Raw genomic sequence first — 23,206 nt, 5'->3', positions numbered from 1 at the left:
ACAACACCTAGGTGGCAAAATGTACAATTTGATTTGCACAATGCTGCAGAAAGAGCAGGGGTTTCATCCTGACGTATCGGAACACGCAGTGTGGTGTGTGGTGATGGCTGGTTTATCCTGTTTGCATTGATTGCCAAATGCACCACAGGTGTGCAGCCTCAACCTGCCCCAGATTCTAATCCGGACCGTCCGACTCAGGTGAGGCTGCTTAAACCAACAATCAACCACACACTTAACATTTGATTGAGGTGATTGATCAACTGTTGAGTTGATTAGTTGGAATCTTTTCAAAGTCAAGTTGTAGGATGTGATGGTAGGCATTAGTGGTGGGATGGTAGCGAACAGCCGGTATTGTTGTGGAGTTGCCAAATAAAGTTGGACGATAGTCAATGAATAAGCCCACAAAGGGTAGGATTTTATTTCAGTTATCATGTAAAACAGTTTTTTTTATTAGTGTCTGTTAGTGATGATTGCCCTGCTCCTAACCCAAACATGGCTATTGATCCCTCCGCTAGGGCTTTTTTATAATTATATATTTCCATTCAATAATTTACCAAAACAAACATTCAGCAACTAATACATTCACAACTAATCTGGATCATTTCCAGATGTCCTATCCCTTTAGCCCCATTTGGTAGAGTCCAATGTGGTCTGATCACCAGAACCTGGATATGGTTGAGGGAATCAAAGATTAGAGGACTGAAAACTAATAGCAATATAATAAACATAACCATGTTTTATTCAAGTAAAGAGAGGGTCTATAATAAACATATATTATGAAAATTATGATGAACTAAATATCTAGAAATGTATGTTTTATATGAATATTTGATGGAAATTACCTTACCAGTGAGGTGGTTCATTGGGCCTCCTCAAACTCGTACAGTGTTTTCTTAGGATAAACATATACATGCATGTTGACAATTTTGTGCAGACCACGATAATGACGTTGTAGCCTGCACGTTCAAGAGAGAGAAAGCGAACAATAAAAATACGTAAAATTTAAAAGAAAATAAATGTTATGAACTACACAAGTGTTGACTGATTTGTGCCAAGGTGTTTACCTAAAATGTGTATTAAAAGTGATCCCTAAATGCCAGTCCACTCGGTTCCACACGGCCAAATTCATTGTTATGTTGATCGCCATCATCATCATCGTCTGGCTGTGGAATGTTCCTCCGCTTGCAGAGGTTGTTTAGAATGGCACATACAGTGATGACTGTGCTTGCCCTCTCTGGGGTGAGGCGTATTTCGCCGTGGAGGACATGAAACCGACGTTTCATCTGCCCAATTCCTCTCTCCACATCATTTCGTGTATGTTTGTGTGCTCTAGCATATATGGAGGAAAACGGTAAACAATAATAAATATGGATTCAACAAATAAAAGGATTCAAAGAGCCAATACAATGTGTTTTACGCATAGGACTAAGCGTAATCTGCGTAATCCATTACATGTTATACTTTAACTGTGCTCCCGGTTGTGGATTGAGGTAGGGTGTCAAGAGCCAAGTCTTGCATGGATAGCCACTGTCACCCAGCAAGTGACACCCAACTGGTACGTCTCAAAAAGCTGCCTCAGACCGCTCCCCATTAAAATGCGCGAATCATGGGTAGCTGAAGCTCCAGGCCACTTTACAACAACAGCCATGTTAAAATTTGCACCAAAAAAAACCTGCGTGTTGATGGAATGCACTTTCTTCCTATTGACGAACACGTCCTCGTCTTTTGATGGCGCAATTATTTTTATGTGCGTCCCGTCAATGGCACTGACAACACCGGGCATACCTGCAATAACCATGAAGTTGGCGTTGATCCTGTGTAATTGATGAATGTCCAAAGGAAAGTTTATGGCACGGCTGACTGATGGTTGCGATATTTTTAAATCGTCGGCATTGCAAAGTTGCATTTCCCCTGTTGCTAAATAACGTAGTGTGGCCAAACATTTTATTTCGGGACTAATCGGATTATTCCTGTTAGTCAGGGATGTTATTGCATAGCACATTAACTCCACAACAAGTTTAATACCCTAACATTTCGTCTCGCAAACATTTTACGATTCTTCGTGAATAGGTCTCACTGAGTTAGGTGTCCTCTTGAGGACTTTTAAGCTCTCCTAGACTTAGGTGCTACTTTTAGGCCTAAAATACTTTATGAATTGCTCTTAGTGAAAAAAGTTAGGAGTCCTAAATTTAAGAGTGACACGCCCATTATTTTTAGGAGTTACTCCTAAATTCGCCAGTTAGGACCAACTTTTAGCCCTAAGATCCCTTGTGAATACGGCCCCAGGGGCCGTATTCACAAAGCATTTTATCTTACCGCTAGGAGTGCTCCTAACTCGCGCTAAAACATTTTACGTAGGAGTTTTTTCTTAAAAGTTATTCACAAAGCCGCTGAGACCTACTCTTACTAAGGATAAATCACAAAGAGTGAACTAAGAGTGACGCGCCGTTGCTATGGATTACGTAAATTCTCGTGCACGAGTTTAGAAGCGGTCAGTTCGGTGATTGGTTGTTCAGACGAGCCCACTGAATCACCGAAAAACAAGGAAATAGCCTAGGCTAGAAATGAATTCCTATTAAGTAGTTATAATAATAATAATACATTTTATTTAAAGCGCCTTTCATGACACCCAAGGTCGCTTCACAAACAATCATCTCATTACAATTACAATAATCTCATAGAAATAAATAAAAATAATAAAAATAAAAGTCAGTCAGTCAGTCCATAAGCTATCTTGAAGAAATTACTTTTAAGTCTGCTTTTAAAGTCAGTAATTGAGTCACAGTGTCTGATGTAGTCTGGCAGTGAATTCCACAACTTGGGGGCGATGTAGCTGAAAGCCCTCTCTCCCAGGGTGCTGAGGTTCGCCTTAGGGACATGCAGTAGGCCTGCTGTGGAGGATCTCAGTGAGCGGGCAGGAGTGTAGGATTCCAGTTATAGTGCAGTTAGCAGAATACACGCATGATGACAATTTTGTGCATACCACGATAATGACGTTGTAGCCTGCACGTTCAAGAGAGAGAGAAAGGAAACAATAAAAATACGTACAATTTTAAAGAAAATAAATGTTATGAACTACACAAGTGTTGACTGATTTGTGCCAAGGTGTTTACCTAAAATGTGTTTTCAAAGTGATCCCTAAATGCCAGTCCACTCGGTTCCACACGGCCAAATTCATTGTCATGTTGATCGCCATCATCATCATCATCATCATCGTCTGGCTGTGGAATGTTCCTCCGCTTGCAGAGGTTGTGTAGAATGGCACATACAGTGATTACTGTGCTTGCCCTCTCTGGGGTGAGGCGTATTTCGCCGTGGAGGACATGAAACCGACGTTTCATCTGCCCAATTCCTCTCTCCACAACATTTCGTGTACGTTTGTGTGCTCTAGCATATATGAAAGAAATCAGTAAACAATAATAAATATGGATTCAACAAATAAAAGGCGTCAAAGAGCCAATACAATGTGTTTTACGCATAGGACTAAGCGTAATCTGCGTAATCACTTACATGTTATACTTTAACTGTGCTCCCGGTTGTGGATTGAGGTAGGGTGTCTAGAGCCACGTCTTGCATGGATAGTCAGTGACAGTGGCGGACTCAGGGGGGGGGCAGGGGGGGGCGACTGCCCCCCCTCGTGGCTCAATGGTTGAAAAAGCGCACTAAAGTGCCCTTAAAGAGTGTCAAACGAGAGGAAATGCCTTTTTGGCTGCCCATTTCACGTGCAAAACATGATTAGGTGCCCTCTAGGGTGCTCCTTCAGACAATAAATTATGATGATGTGCCCTCTAGAACAAGAAAATTCAATGACGTGCCTTAATGAGTGCCCTTATAGTCCCCTTCTGCCCGTCTGGTGCCCTTTTAGTGCCCCCTTTAGTACCCTGATATGCCCTTCTGCCCGTCTGGTGGCCTTCTAGTGCCCTGATAGTCCACTTCTGCCCGTCTGGTCCTTCTAGTGCCCTGAAAGTCCCCTTCTGCCCGTCTGGTTGTTCAAGTGCCCATCTGGTGCCCTTCTAGTACCCTGATAGTGCCCTTCTGCCCGTCTGGTCCTTCTAGTGCCCTTCTAGTACCCTGATAGTGCCCTTCTGCCCGTCTGGTCCTTCTAGTACCCTTCCAGTGCCCTTCTAGTGCCCTGATAGTGCCCTTCTGCTCCCTTCTGAAAGTGCCTTATTGGCTGCCCTTTACACGTGAACGAAAATTAATGAGTGCCCTAGGTTGCCCCTGATGATGATGATGTGCCCTCTGGAGCAAGAATATGGCAAACCGAAAAAAAACATGTTGTGGTTAGCTATTGAGGGGCAGATGTTCCTCTCTTTGGTAGCTGACGAACGGGGAACGAGGGCGTTGCTTTCATGTGGCGTCGCCATGACAAACAGCTACATCGAGTGATACTTAAATCTCGACTGGATAACGAAGCAAAAAGCGGATAAAGAGTGTCAGAACCCATAGTGGAAAAGCGCAATTAGATGCCAAGTTAGAAAAATGTAATATTTTCAGTTTGCATAATCCGTTTAAAATGTATATACATTTCTTGAGCGTTCAAGATCATTCAAGTGTAGGTCATTTCGTGCAAGAGAGACGATAATGGTCAGCTATCAGCTCAACATGAAGGAAAACTTCCTTAAATGTTTCCGTAGCTGGCTGTCAGCGGTCAAAGACTGTATGGTAGCGGCACATTGAATTTTCTCCAGTCTAATTTTTACTTAAATGTTAGTAAAGATGAAAGCAGTAAGGCATCCTCCTTTCTTTGGCTAAAATGTGAAAGTGCACAATGATGTGAACAACTCATTTTGGTGTATATAAAGTCGCTAGAATAAGGGGAAACAGTGTCTTTGAAGCAAAACAATTTCTGGGGGAGGAACCCCAGACCCCCCGTTTAAATTATGAGCCCAACTATTATTTTAAGTGCTACATGGAGATGTAACAAGTGCCCCCGATGGGACCTTAAAGATTTTGCGGAGACACATTCCTGTTCCCCACTTGTATTGGAGTGAACGGAGATATCTACTTCTGGGTCCCTTGAATCGAGGGACCCGTCCACAGCCCGCTTAAACAGCTGCAATACCAGGCTTGGCCGCTGAGCACTGGTGGATTGCAGAAGTATGCACTGTTCCTGGGGGCTTAGTCTAGAGAAGAGCAATACATTTCTTTCTGCTTCCGATACTTTTTTGTGGGAGCCAATCAACAAGCTGGCTTTTCCCCCTGGCGCACTATTGGCTGGTTTAACACAATGACGACAGGGAAGCGAAGGGAAGCAGCCAATTGCGTACAGAGTCATTTTAACTAGACCCATTGATCATGCCTCTTCTGCTGAAGAAAATTACGGCAGCTTCCACAGACCAACGTGCAATCTACGATTGAGCTTGTGCTGTGTTCCAATATCCATACTTTAATGATTACACTTAAACATAGTACACTAGCCGCACTCACTAAGTGTGCTAATTTTCAGATGTCAGTGTTTCAAATCGAATACTCAGTGGTGCACTAGACGGAAATTACGATCAAGACTGCCGCCGCGGCTCCTCCCCCGTAATAAACATCCCACTTTGAACGGTGAACTCTTTACGCCTATCAGCTATAATAGCTATAAAAGCTAAAAAATGACTTTTAATGCAGGCTATGTGAAAATGCGCCGACTTTGGCTCAGCCTGGCTCCACCCTCTTCCGCTACGTAGATAAGATGGCTACCGTTGAGTACGAAAGGTGGACATCGATCCACACTTCGCAGTTTGACCGTTTTAAGTACACCATCCGGGTCCTTTCAGTACACTTATTTTCGCCCGATGATCTGATCTTAATTGGAACGCCCTACGCCCTATTGGAACACCCCAGGGTGATTTAAGGGTTAGACAGTGAAGAGGTTATAGGGGTCCAGGGTGTGAGGCAGTGAAGAGGTGATGTGGGTCCTGAGTGTGAGGCAGTGAAGAGGTGGTTTAGTCCAGCCTCTCGAAGCACACATGAGCATGTGAGTGCCATTGGGCGTTATTCATTTCCACGCAGGGCTTTTGTGGTCGAGGGAATAGGGACAAGGGAGAAAAAAAACCATCTAAAAGGGTTAGCGTTGGTAATTAAAGTGGACGTATTATACGATTGATATACGACAAGCGTTTCGAAAATCTGCCTCATATGATATCACTAGTGAGCATGTCCACCTAGATCTGTGCTGGATAGATGAGCAACGTTTACTTCGGTCCACTGGGTAGGCTGGTAGACTGATCTATCCAGCACAGATCTAGGTGGACACGCCCACTAGTAGTGGTGCAACTGTTCACGGGTTACCCGTGATCCGACGGATCAACCGTTACGCCTCGTGCCCACTACCTCTGTCCGTTGACTGATCCCCATTGACTTTGAATGGGGACGGACGCGCAATGCATTGTGGATCCGTCCGTTCCGTTGGAGTCTTCGGCTCCGTCAAAAACTTTTTCGGCAGCGACGGATCCGTCATCCAATCAGATCGCGCATGCAAATTTAAGCACTGTGACGCGACTCGGGCTCTGACGATACTGGAAAGCAGGAAAGCGGGTCATCTTTTATCGCAACAAGCAGGAAGAAGCGGGAAGAACCCGGCGAAGCGATTTCATTGGCTGACGGATGCCTCTGCAAAGACTAGTCCCCCATCCGTCAGCCACGCCTTCCCACGTCCGTTGACTGACGGTGCAGTGGGCACGAAGCGTCCCGGTTCGGGACGCAAGTGATCCGCGGATCGACTGAAAAAGAAAAAATGTTGTGATCAGCGCATGTTTAAAGGACAATTCCGGTATTTAGCACATTGAGCCCCCTTTCTGGTTTGTCTAGGATGAAATATAGTGGTTGACACACCGAAATGTTGACTATTGGTCCTGTCTCGGGTATTTGGCTCATTTTGATTCGCCCCTGCCTGCTTCAGAATGGCTGGCTTTGGGCATTCACTGACCTGTCCTTAAAATAACCCTAAACGATTGTTCGTTTTTCAGAAATGTGCAACTCACCGAGTGGTTAGTGGTGTTCGTTGATGTTCCTAATCAAGTATCGTAGCGAAATACAGCTTCTGTCGTGTTTTATTTGGCGTTTAATAAATCCTATTGAAACGAAAACCGAACTGAAAACGGATATGGGCTGTTTTTGTTTGGTTGTAGTCTTTTCGCTCGGTTCTCCGTATCAACAGTAGGGCTAGAACTGAGCGAAAAGACTACAACCTGCCCCCCTTTCTGTTTCTGGTCAACGAGCAATGAGTCTTCCAACAGAAATCAATGGATTTAGAAAATGCCAAATAAAACACGATAGAAACTGTATTTCGCTACCATACTTGAGGAAAAAAAGAAGATGAGGATGTCTGCATTGCCTGGGGAGAGTAGAGTCTAAACTCTCCCCAGGCAATGCAGACTTCCGGAATTTAAAGTTGTAAATACAGGTCTGCTGTGCTTCCTCTGGACAGGTTCTTTTTAATTTTATTTACCATCCATGTTGAAAAGAAGCAGGATTATTACCAAATTTTTCACTTTATTTTGTTTGCATACATTTGAATATTTTATTTAAAGTCACATTTGTCTTGTTATCTTTTTTGTTGTTGATTCGAAAATTATCCGACCCTTGACTCAAAAACTGTGACACGATCCGAACCGTGAGTTTTGTGATCTGTTGCACCCCTACCCACTAGTGATGTCTTATGAGGCAGATTTTCGAAACGGCTTGTAAGGCTATCACACCTAGTGGTATAATATGTCCCCTTTAAAATAAATTGTTAGAAATCAATTCTGGCATCGTCCCATGCGCTGACTTTGAGTAAACTTATTTAAATGAACACTGTTTGATCTAGGAGGGAAAAAAATTGGTCTACCTTACGATGTTGGTGAGAATCACTTTATTATTTGGATCTGTAAAGGAAAATTTTAGCGTGATTCTAAAATAATAATCGTAATAATTCATTTGATTTTGGGATTTCAGATTTTCACAACACATGTATAGCTAATAATCCATAAGCCTCTGGACCTGGACCGTTATGACTATTTCAGAGAAAGTTGATATCCAAAACGGGACTGTTGCAATACAACTGCACACCTTCATGCTATCTAAAGCAAACTAACCTAAATTCACGTTCTGCAGTCTGGTAAACACTGTATTGTAGCGTTGTCTGCCATCAAGTGATCAATGCATTACAGATAGCTAGGGATAATTAAAGGTCAATGAATGTAGTTTACCAATATGGATACAAGACTGTGTGTCGAAAGCCAAATCACCATGACTATGATAAAGGTACCTGACTGTGATTTTTAAAACTGATTCATAAGCCGGCTGGAGCCGTCTAAAATCAACCCTGGTGCAATTACAATGAATGTAATTTCATATAGTACCGGATCCCAGAAAAAGGAAAAAATGCTCAGACTGTGGTTTGTCTATGAAAGGCATACGTCTGCAAATTGTCTCTGCATTGGTTATGTTCCATAAACCACGACTTGGTTTTGTAGCTGCACCATACAAGTAACATTCACCACCATTGATATAACAGACCAATCCATTTGCATGGTCTCCCTTTTTTTTTGTGGCCTGAGTGTCTGTTGAGAACATGAATGGACACATACATGCATTAACACATTGTTAAACTTTTCAAATCTATAACCTGAATGCAGCCGAGTAAAGGGGAATCCATAACGAAGTGGAAGAATAAACAAAAATCATGTTTGAGGATAACTATCTAGGAGTCTGTCTGACGTGGTTGGCAAAGTGCCCTGTCTCACTCACACTCTTGCTCTCATACATACGCGCGCACACACACACGCACGTCCATACGCATCACAAGCAAGGGAGGTTAGGTAATCATTTATTTCAAAATGAATTATTGGCAAACAAAGATGAATAAAGTAAGTATTGATCAAATTACAACTATGAGGAAGTGTAGAAAAATATTTCAAATGTCCTAACAGGAAAAAACTCCATTGAATAACTGTGATATAATAATAATCCTTAAAGGGGACATATTATGAAATCAACGCTTTTTTCCTGGGATTTGGGGTTTTGTTTTGGGTCTCTGGTGCTCCCATCAAACACAAACTTTGAAAAAAGGCTGTACATGATTTTTTGAGTGGGATATGCATTTCTGAAAGTACCCCCGCCTACAGTTATCAAACGAGCAAGTCAGTTTCCTTTACCCCAATTCCCCCTCCGGGGGCACAGTTGAATATTACCTCCCACTTCCCTCCAATCAGAGCATCGCTAAGATTTTGTGGGCCAGCGGACGTGGATCGCTAGCGGGGGGAACTCGGCGGCAGCTCAGCTCCTGGAGTACGATCCCTTTCTCTGCCGGACTGCCTCCCCCCGCCGGAGCTGCTGCCGAAGCTTCGGCGGCAGTCCGGAGGAGGAGACATGGAGGAGAAAGGGATTATTCTCTCGGAGCTGAACTGCCAGACTGCCGCCGAGCTACCCCCGCCAGACGCGGGAAGTGGGGATGCTTACGCCCCGTGCCCACTACATGCGTCCGTTGCGTGATCCCCATTGACTTGAATGGGGACGGACGCGCAATGCATTGTGGATCCGTCCGTTCCGTTGGAGCCTTCCGCCCCGTGCCCACTACCTCCGTCAGTTGTCCGTTGCCCATTGACTTTGAATGGGGACGGACGCGCAATGCATTGTGGATCCGTCCGTTCGTTTGGAGCGTTCGCCATCGTCAGAAAGTTGAAAAATGTTCAACTTTTTCGGCAGCGACGGTTCCGTCATCCAATCAGATCGCGTATGCAAATTTAAGCACTGTGACGCGACTCGGGCTCTGACGATACTGGAAAGCGGGAAAGCGGGTAATCTTGCATCGCAACAAGCAGGAAGAAGCGGGAAGAACCCGGCGAAGCGATTTGATTGGCTGACGGATGCCTCTGCAAAGACTACTCCCCCATCCGTCAGCCACGCCTTCCCACGTCCGTTGACTGACGGTGCAGTAGGCACGAGGCTCAGTCAAGAAGTTGAAAAATGTTCAACTTTTTCGGCAGCGACGGATCCGTCATCCAACCAGATCGCGTATGCAAATGTAAGCACTGTGACGCGCAGTACCGCGGGAAGTAGGGGTGCTGTCTGAGGCCCTGTCTTATCACAGAAAACGATTATTTCTAAAAACTCCGGCCAAAGTGGAGATTTCTGAAAACGCCGGTTATGTGTTGTCGTGTCAACGGGGAGAAACGGGATTTTAGGTTCTGAAGCGTCACATTATGCACCAGGAAATGCTTAACGTCATGTGAGCGCCCGCTGTACCGTATTGGTCCGAATATAAACACAAACCCCATTGTAAGACGACCTATATTTGGAAAAAAGATTTGAAGACCAGATCTTGTTTTTATAAATAAATAAATTGTATTCATTGAAATAATATACGAAAATAAAAAGGCATAGAATAAAACACTGCATTGCCACTAAACAGTAGTGCAAATAGGCCGTACTGATGTGTACACCAAAGACTATTCCTGACACTCCTCTGCCCCGCTGTGTTCGCTCTGGCTGTGGTCGCTCCGCACTGTTTCGGCCCGTGGCAAACGAGTCATCGTCGCTGCTGTCCAAGGCATTTTGAGACGCAGCATTTATTTAATGCTCATATGACCTAGTGCTGAAAAAAAGTTATATGAAAAAGTGTGAGGGGAGCGGTGGTGCGCTAAACTTGTTCTGTGAGCAGCTGGATGTGAACCATGGTGTGAACACAACGATCGATTTTCGACTGTGCGCGCATGCACTGGTGTAATTGAGCTGCGCTGCTATATCTTTTTTATCAATGTAGCGAGTTGCGAGTCTAGTGCAGGCTGAGTTTTTTTTTCCAGCACCCCCTGCTGAGAATACGTTCCTGCGGCTATGGTGACGCGACTCGGGCTCTGACGATACTGGAAAGCGGGAAAGCGGGTCATCTTGCATCGCAAAAAGCAGGAAGTAGCGGGAAGAACCCGGCGAAGCGATTTGATTGGCTGACGGATGCCTCTGCAAAGACTACTCCCCCATCAGTCAGCCACGCCTTCCCACGTGCGTTGACTGACGGAGGTAGTGGGCACGGGGCGTTAGGGTGCTGCAGCACCCCCCTGGCGGTCGCTGGCTGTAACTGCAAGTGAGAAAGTTTTCTGAACAAATCAATACTTTTTTTTTTTTTAGAGTAGAATTTTATCATACAACATGATTTTTCATGAAATTATTGACATCCAACCTTTTTGTTATATTTATCATATTAGCATTTCATTTTATTTAGGACATTGTCTGTGTAGGCTGACGTAGGCTATGACGCACAACGCAGAACAATGCTATGTGCGCGACGGGAACAATTCGAAAAGTCAAGCTTGTTACAAGTGCAACGTGTCACAGAAAATAAGAATTTTCCGATTTATTTTGGCCCCAAGAAGGCAAAACTTCGCGATCAAAACACCAGCCGGACATCCAATTTCCTGCATTCCGTATGGGATCTGTCCATAGGCCAAAGTTCCTTTCCCCCACTTTTTCTCAACCATGGCCGAGATATCCCCCACAACGAGTCTTTACTTTTTGTGGAAATGCCAGAGACGTCAGACGCAGTCTTTATGATTCATAATATCATCCGAGGGGCACATAGCTTTTGGCCGTGATATTAGATACATTATATAAACATCCACGCACAATATTATATTATATTATATAGATATAGAGGTCCAGGAGTCCGCAAACGGCAACAATCCCTTCTCCTCCATGCTGTGGTTCAGTCTGACAGCTCATTGGTCAATGGGCAGCAGCTCATTTGCATTACAGCTACAGACACCAGAAACAGCGCATTCTGAAGGGCCTAGACAGAGGGGAATAGCGGTAGGCAAGATTTTTTTTTCCTAAAAGCTATATCCAGCATACAGCTTCAAAAACGTGTTTTCTGGAACTCAAATACTATATTTACTTGCTGTGAAAACGCCATAATATGTCTCCTTTAAGGCAGTATTTATATAAAGCTTTTTAAATAGTCTTTAGCAGCTAATGAAGAAAATCATAGAGTAGTATTTGAGAACAAACTGTGCATGGAAACTGGACATAATACAAAAAAGGTGAACCATACAAAACTGGGTGGTATATTATTTGAAGAAAACATATATTGTCCTTTTCATGTTGGTAATTGGCACAAACTAAAAAAAGTCCAGACGTCTTCATTCATCATAAGTGAACATTTTTAAAGCATAGGCACTTGAACGAAGGCAGTGAAAGAACATCGGCAGTGTATATTATGTAATAATTAAATGTTAACCTGCTCTGTCAGTAAGCCTGTCGAGAAGTAGGAGGAACTCCCTGGCATGCATCATGCCAGTGCACTATTTTTTCAACAGAAAGGTGTTGAACCCAATCTTGTTTTTCAGGTTCTATCAGAGTAGCTGTGCGCCACACTTGACCTCTTTGTTTAAGTGAAGGTCTTCACAAGAACCGAAGGCATGAAACAGTGTGGTCGAATAGGTTGTCATCTCTAAACCAACATGGCTAGCAAAGCCATTTTTGTGGTACTTTTGGTTGGATGTTTCCACGTATCCAATATGCAGAGTAAGTACATGGATCGGATTGTTACTTATTTTCTTTAGATTTCAATTCAAATATGTTTGTCCTTTGCCACACGTATTCATTTGTATGTTTTGATTTTATCTAAAGGGTATGTAGGAGACTTTTATCGTTAAGCTAATAAACAATGCATTATTTGGCATCATAAAATTCCTGTCATTGTTTTTCTTTTATCATACCTCTGTTCTTTAGCAACCCAACATCCATTTCACCTTAAAAGCAAATAGTTATTCCAATTTGGTTCATAGTTAACATTTTCTCTTAATTTCTTTCTTCTTCAGTATCAAACACTTTGCATAGCTGGTTTTCCACTAATGTTGGAGAAAGGAAGTTCCTATTAATCTGGTTTGTACCATGCATAATTTAGTCTTGGAACCTCAATACTCAATCACAAAAAAATAAATGCTAGGGTTGTTACTGTATCTGGTGGTATACCTTACCTATTCCAGTATACTTCTTAAATAAACTGGAACAGCTCATATTTGTAACAAACAGGAAATTTGAATATAATTAGTTCCTTTGTTGTGCAAGCCACTTCCCCATTAGGTGAACCTACCACACAAGGGATCTCATTTGACTAATAAATAAGTGCTGAAAGCAAATACTGGATGATTCCACATAATAGTTAATAGTTGTACACATTTTGCTGTTAATTTCTTTCACAAAGTCGTACTCATTGGTAATACACATTTTAAGGCCAGCTCAGTTTGATTGCTTGATATTAGAATCCTGATCCTATCTTAAAGTGATGATAAGATTGTGTTATTTATTCTGCATTATCACATATGAGTTCCTTGAGAAGCTCCAAGGCTCTCGGGGCTCTGCGGCCGGGGCTCCGCAGCCAAGGTAGGGCAGCTGGAGCTCCGTAAACGGCAACGATCCCTTTCTCCTTCGTGTCACGGTTCAATCTGGACTTCAGATTCCCTGGTGGTTAGAGACTGTTGAATAACAGTGAGCCGTTTGCGATGGGAGAACAAAATTAAATAGCTGGTCAATGGTAAAACGTTAAAAAAATGTTTGTCGTTGACAAATTTTCATGGTCGATTACGTCGACAAATATCAACTAACCGCGGCAGCAAATGCCTAATCCTCTACTCTCTCTCAAGCAGTTGTTAACATATTCATTATTTTCCAGCAAGCACCACAGCAGGTGCAACAACTACATCAGCAGCTCAAACAACCACAACCCCGGTGGCAACAACCAAAACCATGGTTCCAACAACCACAACAGCAGCTCCAACAACCACAACAGTGGTTCCAACTAGCACAACACCAGCTCCAACAACTACAACAGCAACTCCAACTACCACGACAGCAGCTCCAACAACCACAACAGCAGCTCCAACAACTACAACAGCAGCTCCAACCACCACAACAGCAGCTCCAACCACCACAACGGCAGCTCCAACAACAACAACCCCAGCTGTAACAAACACAACAGCAGCTCCAACAACCACAACAGCGGCTCCAACAACCACAACAGCAGCTCTTACCACCACAACCGCGGCTCCAACAACCACAACGGCAGGTCCAACAACAACAACCCCAGCTGTAACAACTACAACAGCAGCTCCAACCACCACAACGGCAGGTCCAACAACCACAACAGCGGCTCCAACAACCACAACAGCAGCTCCAACAACCACAACAGCAGCTCCAACAACCACAACAGCAGCTCTTACTACAACAACCGCGGCTCCAACAACCACAACAGCGGCTCAAACAACCACAACAGCAGCTCCAACAACCACAACAGCGGCTCCAACGACAACCTTAGGTTCAACAACCACAACCGCAGGTCCAACAACCACAACCACAGGTCCAACAACCACAACAGCGGCTCCAACAACCACAACATCGGCTCCAACAACCACAACAGCAGCTCCAACAACTACAACAGCAGTTCCAACTACAACAACAGCTGCTCCAACAACCACAACTGCAGGTCCAACAACCACAACCGCAGGTCCAACAACCACAACAGCGCCTCCAACAAACACAACAGCGCCTCCAACAACCACAACAGCGCCTCCAACAACCACAACAGCAGCTCCAACAACCACAACAGCAGCTCCAACAACCACAACCGTGGCTCCAACAACTACAACAGCGGCTGTAACAACCACAACAGCAGCTCCAACAACCACAACAGCGGCTCCAACAACCACAACAGCGGCTCCAACGACAACCTTAGGTCCAACAACCACAACCGCAGGTCCAACAACCACAACCACAGGTCCAACAACCACAACAGCGCCTCCAACCACCAAAACAGCAATTCTGACTACCACAACAGCAGCTCCAACAACCACAACAGCGCCTCCAACCACTACAACAGCGGCTCCAACGACAACCATAGGTCCAACAACCACAACCGCAGGTCCAACAACCACAACAGCGGCTCCAACAACCACAACGGCAGGTCCAACAACCACAACAGCAGCTCCAACAACCACAACAGCAACTCCAACAACCACAACGGCAGCTCCAACAACCACAACGGCAGGTCCAACAACCACAACAGCGGCTCCAACAACCACAACAGCAACTCCAACAACCACAACAGCGGCTCCAACAACTACAACAGCAGCTCCAACTACCACAACAGCAACTCCAACAACCACAACAGCAACTCCAACAACCACAACAGCGGCTCCAACAACCACAACAGCAGCTCCAACAACTACAACAGCGGCTCCAACAACCACAACAGCGCCTCCAACAACCACAACAGCAGCTCCAACAACCACAACAGCAGCTCCAACAACTACAACAGCGGCTCCAACGACAACCTTAGGTCCAACAACCACAACCGCAGGTCCAACAACCACAACCACAGGTCCAACAACCACAACAGTGCCTCCAACAACCACAACAGCAATTCTGACTACCACAACAGCAGCTCCAACAACTACAACAGCAGCTCGAACAACCACAACAGCAGCTCCAACAACCACAACAGCAGCTCCAACAACCACAACAGCAGCTCCAACAACCACAACAGCAGGTCCAACAACCACAACAGCGCCTCCAACAACCACAACAGCAGCTCCAACAACCACAACAGCGCCTCCAACAACTACAACAGCAGCTCCAACAACCACAACAGCAGCTCCAACAACCACAACAGCAGCTCAAACAACCACAACAGCAGCTCCAACAACCACAACAGCAGCTCCAACTACCACAACAGCAGCTCCAACAACCACAACAGCAGCTCCAACAACCACAAAAGCAGCTCCAACAACCACAACAGCAGCTCCAACAACCACAACAGCAGCTCCAACAACCACAACAGCGCCTCCAACAACCACAAGGGCAGCTCCAACAACCACAACAGCAGCTCCAACAACCACAACAGCGCCTCCAACAACCACAACAGCAGCTCCAACAACCACAACAGCAGCTCCAACAACCACAACAGCAGCTCCAACAACCACAACAGCAGCTCCAACAACCACAACAGCAGCTCCAACAACCACAACAGCAGCTCCAACAACCACAACAGCAGCTCCAACAACCACAACAGCTGCTCCAACAACCACAACTGCCGGTCCAACAACCACAACCGCAGGTCCAACAGCCACAACAGCGCCTCCAACAACCACAACAGCGCCTCCAACAACCACAACAGCGGCTCCAACCACCACAACAGCGGCTCCAACAACCACAACAGCGGCTCCAACAACCACAACAGCGGCTCCAACAACCACAACAGCGGCTCCAACAACCACAACAGCGGCTCCAACAACCACAACAGCGGCTCCAACAACCACAACAGCGCCTCCAACAACCACAACAGCGGCTCCAACAACCACAACAGCGGCTCCAACCACCACAACAGCAGCTCCAACCACCACAACAGCGCCTCCAACAACCACAACAGCAGCTCCAACAACCACAACAGCAGCTCCAACAACTACAACAGCAGCTCCAACAACCACAACAGCAGCTCCAACAACCACAACAGCAGCTCCAACAACTACAACAGCAGCTCCAACAACTACAACAGCAGCTCCAACAACCACAACAGCAGCTCCAACAACCACAACAGCAGCTCCAACAACCACAACAGCTGCTCCAACAACCACAACTGCCGGTCCAACAACCACAACCGCAGGTCCAACAACCACAACAGCGCCTCCAACAACCACAACAGCGCCTCCAACAACCACAACAGCGGCTCCAACCACCACAACAGCGGCTCCAACAACCACAACAGCGGCTCCAACAACCACAACATCGGCTCCAACAACCACAACAGCGCCTCCAACAACCACAACAGCGGCTCCAACAACCACAACAGCGGCTCCACCCACCACAGCAGCAGCTCCAACAACCACAACAGCAGCTCCAACAACCACAACAGCAGCTCCAACAACCACAACAGCAGCTCCAACAACCACAACAGCAGCTCCAACAACCACAACAGCAGCTCCAACAACCACAACAGCGCCTCCAACAACCACAAGGGCAGCTCCAACAACCACAACAGCGCCTCCAACAACCACAACAGCAGCTCCAACAACCACAACAGCAGCTCCAACAACTACAACAGCAGCTCCAACAACCACAACAGCGCCTCCAACAACCACAACAGCAGCTCCAACGACAACCTTAGGTCCAACAACCACAACCGCAGGTCCAACAACCACAACCACAGGTCCAACAACCACAACAGTGCCTCCAACAACCACAACAGCAATTCTGACTACCACAACAGCAGCTCCAACAACTACAACAGCAGCTCCAACAACCACAACAGCAGCTCCAACAACCACAACAGCAGCTCCAACAACCACAACAGCAGCTCCAACAACCACAACAGCAGGTCCAACAACCACAACAGCGCCTCCAACAACCACAACAGCGGCTCCAACAACCACAACAGCGGCTCCAACAACCACAACAGCGCCTCCAACAACCACAACAGCGGCTCCAACAACCACAACAGCGGCTCCAACCACCACAACAGCAGCTCCAACCACCACAACAGCGCCTCCAACAACCACAACAGCAGCTCCAACAACCACAACAGCAGCTCCAACAACTACAACAGCAGCTCCAACAACCACAACAGCAGCTCCAACAACCACAACAGCAGCTCCAACAACTACAACAGCAGCTCCAACAACTACAACAGCAGCTCCAACAACCACAACAGCAGCTCCAACAACCACAACAGCAGCTCCAACAACCACAACAGCTGCTCCAACAACCACAACTGCCGGTCCAACAACCACAACCGCAGGTCCAACAACCACAACAGCGCCTCCAACAACCACAACAGCGCCTCCAACAACCACAACAGCGGCTCCAACCACCACAACAGCGGCTCCAACAACCACAACAGCGGCTCCAACAACCACAACATCGGCTCCAACAACCACAACAGCGCCTCCAACAACCACAACAGCGGCTCCAACAACCACAACAGCGGCTCCACCCACCACAGCAGCAGCTCCAACAACCACAACAGCAGCTCCAACAACCACAACAGCAGCTCCAACAACCACAACAGCAGCTCCAACAACCACAACAGCAGCTCCAACAACCACAACAGCAGCTCCAACAACCACAACAGCGCCTCCAACAACCACAAGGGCAGCTCCAACAACCACAACAGCGCCTCCAACAACCACAACAGCAGCTCCAACAACCACAACAGCAGCTCCAACAACTACAACAGCAGCTCCAACAACCACAACAGCGCCTCCAACAACCACAACAGCAGCTCCAACGACAACCTTAGGTCCAACAACCACAACCGCAGGTCCAACAACCACAACCACAGGTCCAACAACCACAACAGTGCCTCCAACAACCACAACAGCAATTCTGACTACCACAACAGCAGCTCCAACAACTACAACAGCAGCTCCAACAACCACAACAGCAGCTCCAACAACCACAACAGCAGCTCCAACAACCACAACAGCAGCTCCAACAACCACAACAGCAGGTCCAACAACCACAACAGCGCCTCCAACAACCACAACAGCGCCTCCAACAACCACAACAGCGCCTCCAACAACCACAACAGCAGCTCCAACAACCACAACAGCAGCTCCAACAACCACAACAGCAGCTCCAACAACCACAACAGCAGCTCCAACAACCACAACAGCAGCTCCAACAACCACAACAGCAGCTCCAACTACCACAACAGCAGCTCCAACAACCACAACAGCAGCTCCAACAACCACAACAGCAGCTCCAACAACCACAAAAGCAGCTCCAACAACCACAACAGCGCCTCCAACAACCACAAGGGCAGCTCCAACAACCACAACAGCAGCTCCAACAACCACAACAGCGCCTCCAACAACCACAACAGCAGCTCCAACAACCACAACAGCAGCTCCAACAACTACAACAGCAGCTCCAACAACCACAACAGCAGCTCCAACAACCACAACAGCAGCTCCAACAACCACAACAGCAGCTCCAACAACCACAACAGCAGCTCCAACAACCACAACAGCTGCTCCAACAACCACAACTGCCGGTCCAACAACCACAACCGCAGGTCCAACAGCCACAACAGCGCCTCCAACAACCACAACAGCGCCTCCAACAACCACAACAGCGGCTCCAACCACCACAACAGCGGCTCCAACAACCACAACAGCGGCTCCAACAACCACAACAGCGGCTCCAACAACCACAACAGCGGCTCCAACAACCACAACAGCGGCTCCAACAACCACAACAGCGCCTCCAACAACCACAACAGCGGCTCCAACAACCACAACAGCGGCTCCAACCACCACAACAGCAGCTCCAACCACCACAACAGCGCCTCCAACAACCACAACAGCAGCTCCAACAACCACAACAGCAGCTCCAACAACTACAACAGCAGCTCCAACAACCACAACAGCAGCTCCAACAACCACAACAGCAGCTCCAACAACCACAACAGCAGCTCCAACAACTACAACAGCAGCTCCAACAACCACAACAGCAGCTCCAACAACCACAACAGCAGCTCCAACAACCACAACAGCAGCTCCAACAACCACAACAGCAGCTCCAACAACCACAACAGCAGCTCCAACAACCACAACAGCAGCTCCAACAACCACAACAGCTGCTCCAACAACCACAACTGCCGGTCCAACAACCACAACCGCAGGTCCAACAACCACAACAGCGCCTCCAACAACCACAACAGCGCCTCCAACCACCACAACAGCGGCTCCAACCACCACAACAGCGGCTCCAACAACCACAACAGCGGCTCCAACAACCACAACATCGGCTCCAACAACCACAACAGCGCCTCCAACAACCACAACAGCGGCTCCAACAACCACAACAGCGGCTCCAACCACCACAACAGCAGCTCCAACAACCACAACAGCAGCTCCAACAACCACAACAGCAGCTCCAACAACCACAACAGCAGCTCCAACAACCACAACAGCAGCTCCAACAACCACAAGGGCAGCTCCAACAACCACAACATCAGCTCCAACAACCACAACATCAGCTCCAACAACCACAACAGCGCCTCCAACAACCACAACAGCAGCTCCAACAACCACAACAGCAGCTCCAACAACCACAACAGCAGCTCCAACCACCACAACAGCAGCTCCAACCACCACAACAGCGCCTCCAACAACCACAACAGCAGCTCCAACAACCACAACAGCAGCTCCAACAACCACAACAGCAGCTCCAACAACCACAACAGCAGCTCCAACAACCACAACAGCAGCTCCAACAACCACAACAGCAGCTCCAACAACCACAACAGCAGCTCCAACAACCACAACAGCAGCTCCAACAACCACAACAGCAGCTCCAACAAACACAACAGCTGCTCTAAAAACCACAACTGCCGGTCCAACAACCACAACCGCAGGTCCAACAACCACAACAGCGCCTCCAACAACCACAACAGCGCCTCCAACAACCACAACAGCGGCTCCAACCACCACAACAGCGGCTCCAACAACCACAACAGCGGCTCCAACAACCACAACATCGGCTCCAACAACCACAACAGCGCCTCCAACAACCACAACAGCGGCTCCAACAACCACAACAGCGGCTCCAACCACCACAACAGCAGCTCCAACCACCACAACAGCGCCTCCAACAACCACAACGGCAGCTCCAACAACCACAACGGCAGCTCCAACAACTACAACAGCAGCTCCAACAACCACAACAGCAGCTCCAACAACCACAACAGCAGCTCCAACAACCACAACAGCAGCTCCAACAACCACAACAGCAGCTCCAACTACCACAACAGCAGCGCCAACAACCACAACAGCAGCTCCAACAACCACAACAGCAGCTCCAACAACAGCAACAGCAGCTCCAACAACCACAACAGCAGCTCCAACCACCACAACAGCAGCTCCAACCACCACAACAGCGCCTCCAACTACCACAACAGCAGCTCCAACAACCACAACAGCAGCTCCAACAACCACAACAGCAGCTCCAACAACCACAACAGCAGCTCCAACCACCACAACAGCAGCTCCAACCACCACAACAGCGCCTCCAACAACCACAACAGCAGCTCCAATAACTACAACAGCAGCTCCAACAACCACAACAGCAGCTCCAACAACCACAACAGCAGCTCCAACAACCACAACAGCAGCTCCAACAACCACAACAGCAGCTCCAACTACCACAACAGCAGCTCCAACAACCACAACAGCAGCTCCAACAACCACAACAGCAGCTCCAACAACCACAACTGCCGGTCCAACAACCACAACTGCCGGTCCAACAACCACAACCGCAGGTCCAACAACCACAACAGCGCCTCCAACAACCACAACAGCGCCTCCAACAACCACAACAGCGGCTCCAACAACCACAACCGCAGGTCCAACAACCACAACAGCAACTCCAACAACCACAACGGCAGCTCCAACAACCACAACGGCAGGTCCAACAACCACAACAGCAACTCCAACTACCACAACAGCAACTCCAACAACCACAACAGCGCCTCCAACAACCACAACAGCGCCTCCAACAACCACAACAGCGGTTCAAACGACCACAACAACAATTCCGACTACCACAACAGGAGCTCCAACAACCACAACTGCAGCTCCAACAACTACAACAGCGGCTCCAACGACAACCTTAGGTCCAACAACCACAACCACAGGTCCAACAACCACAACCGCGCCTCCAACAACCACAACAGCGGCTCCAACAACCACAACAGCGGCTCCAACAACCACAACAGCGGCTCCAACAACCACAACAGCGGCTCCAACAACCACAACAGCGGCTCCAACAACCACAACAGCGGCTCCAACAACCACAACAGCGGCTCCAACAACCACAACAGCAGCTCCAACAACCACAACAGCAGTTCCAACAACCACAACTCCAGCTACAACAACCACCACGACAATCATTCCTCCTGGTATGTCCACTTGAAAACAACCATTTCCTAACCTTTAATATTTACTTGTTACTGGTCTTGTACTGTTGCTGCTATGTGAATGTTGAAGAACCAAGCCTAATGATTTTACTATTGTGTACTGTACAATAAGATGTAATAAAAGTGATTCTGATTCTGGTTGGTATCAGGCTTGTTGAATTACGTTTTCTACGTACTCAATATGTTCCTTGTTTGAATCACCTGCCTTTCTCCCCAGACTTCTCAACCTTGGCATATTTACAAGTCAGGATGATTTCCTATGGTGAACTCAGCAATAAAACCATTTCAGGACTTCTTCAAGAGGTACGTTTAGTTGCATCTATCGATTAAATGGAACTATTTTGCATGATGGACAGCAGTAGCACATATTAAATATGTACGACAAATTCTTTGTCACTGTAACTGATGCCATATTTTTATCCTTTTTTTCTCTTCTTAGTTTTTCAGAAAACAGCTTCCAAATGGAACAGCTCATCTGCTCTCACTGAAAAGAATCCAAAGTGCATTTTAATAATATTTTTGGGCGTTATTGTTTATCTAAATTCACTTTACACTTTACTAAATCCACAAACATTGCTTACACATTTACATCAAATGGGCATGCATGGAAACACACAACTTGATCTATAACTATTGAAATATTCAGAATTTAATGTAAATTCAACCATTTATCAAATAGTCAAATAGACAAATCAATGGTCTTGTACAATCTTAATTTTCTAATATTGTCAAAGTATATTGTGAATGATTGTGAATGTTTTTAAATCAATGGAACTGAATTTATCGTCTACTATAGAGCCTTGCTATGGGTGAACATTGGTTCCATTGGATGCGTTTGTTGTGCTTGTGTTCCTCTTGCAGCCTTAAGGTGGCAGCCTAGCACCATTTGTTAAAATTTGATGAAAGCGTATTTCAAGCAGACTTTAATTTTTACTGTTTTGTACTGGCCTCTATAGGGAGAGCCAACACACACACACACACACACACACACACACACACACACACACACACACACACACACACACACACACACACACACACACACACACACACACACACACACACCGTATCCCCATGTTCATTAAAGGCCAACTCTATGGTGGCACTGAAGTGCAAAACCCAACATCAAATCAGAAAATACAACAGCATATCGCAAAACAAACCAGCAAATAATTAAACACAACAGCAAATTACAAAACACAACAGCAAATCACAAAACACAGGTAGGTACATCTTGGAAAAAGTATGCCTCATCCTGATTAGATGTAC

General features: G+C 46.6%; 1 protein-coding gene across 1 annotated transcript; it reads left to right on the top strand.

Annotated features, from left to right (window-relative positions):
• The first annotated feature begins 12,425 nt into the window (after positions 1–12,425).
• On the top strand, positions 12,426–22,817 carry LOC132468543 (putative uncharacterized protein DDB_G0282133). Its single transcript, XM_060066274.1, has 4 exons — positions 12,426–12,449; positions 13,770–21,591; positions 22,210–22,240; positions 22,799–22,817. The coding sequence occupies exons 1-4, from the start codon at positions 12,426–12,428 to the stop codon at positions 22,815–22,817; spliced, it is 7,896 nt and encodes a 2,631-aa protein (XP_059922257.1).
• The last annotated feature ends 389 nt before the right edge of the window (positions 22,818–23,206 follow it).

The sequence above is a fragment of the Gadus macrocephalus genome, chromosome 12 (genome assembly GCF_031168955.1).
Source record: "Gadus macrocephalus chromosome 12, ASM3116895v1".
NCBI classification, from domain to species: Eukaryota; Metazoa; Chordata; class Actinopteri; order Gadiformes; family Gadidae; genus Gadus; species Gadus macrocephalus.
Note: the sequence above shows the minus strand (reverse complement) of the source record. Positions and strands in the feature narration are given on the sequence as shown.

Bases quoted from the DNA above. Each gene is read 5' to 3' on its own strand.
- LOC132468543 (XM_060066274.1), top strand. From the start codon at position 12,426: ATGGCTAGCAAAGCCATTTTTGTG. The intron at 12,450-13,769 runs GTACTTTTGGTT...GGTTCCAACTAG, and splicing joins CTAGCAAAGCCATTTTTGTG to CACAACACCAGCTCCAACAA. The intron at 21,592-22,209 runs GCAGCTCCAACA...TGGTGAACTCAG, and splicing joins GAGCTCCAACAACCACAACT to CAATAAAACCATTTCAGGAC.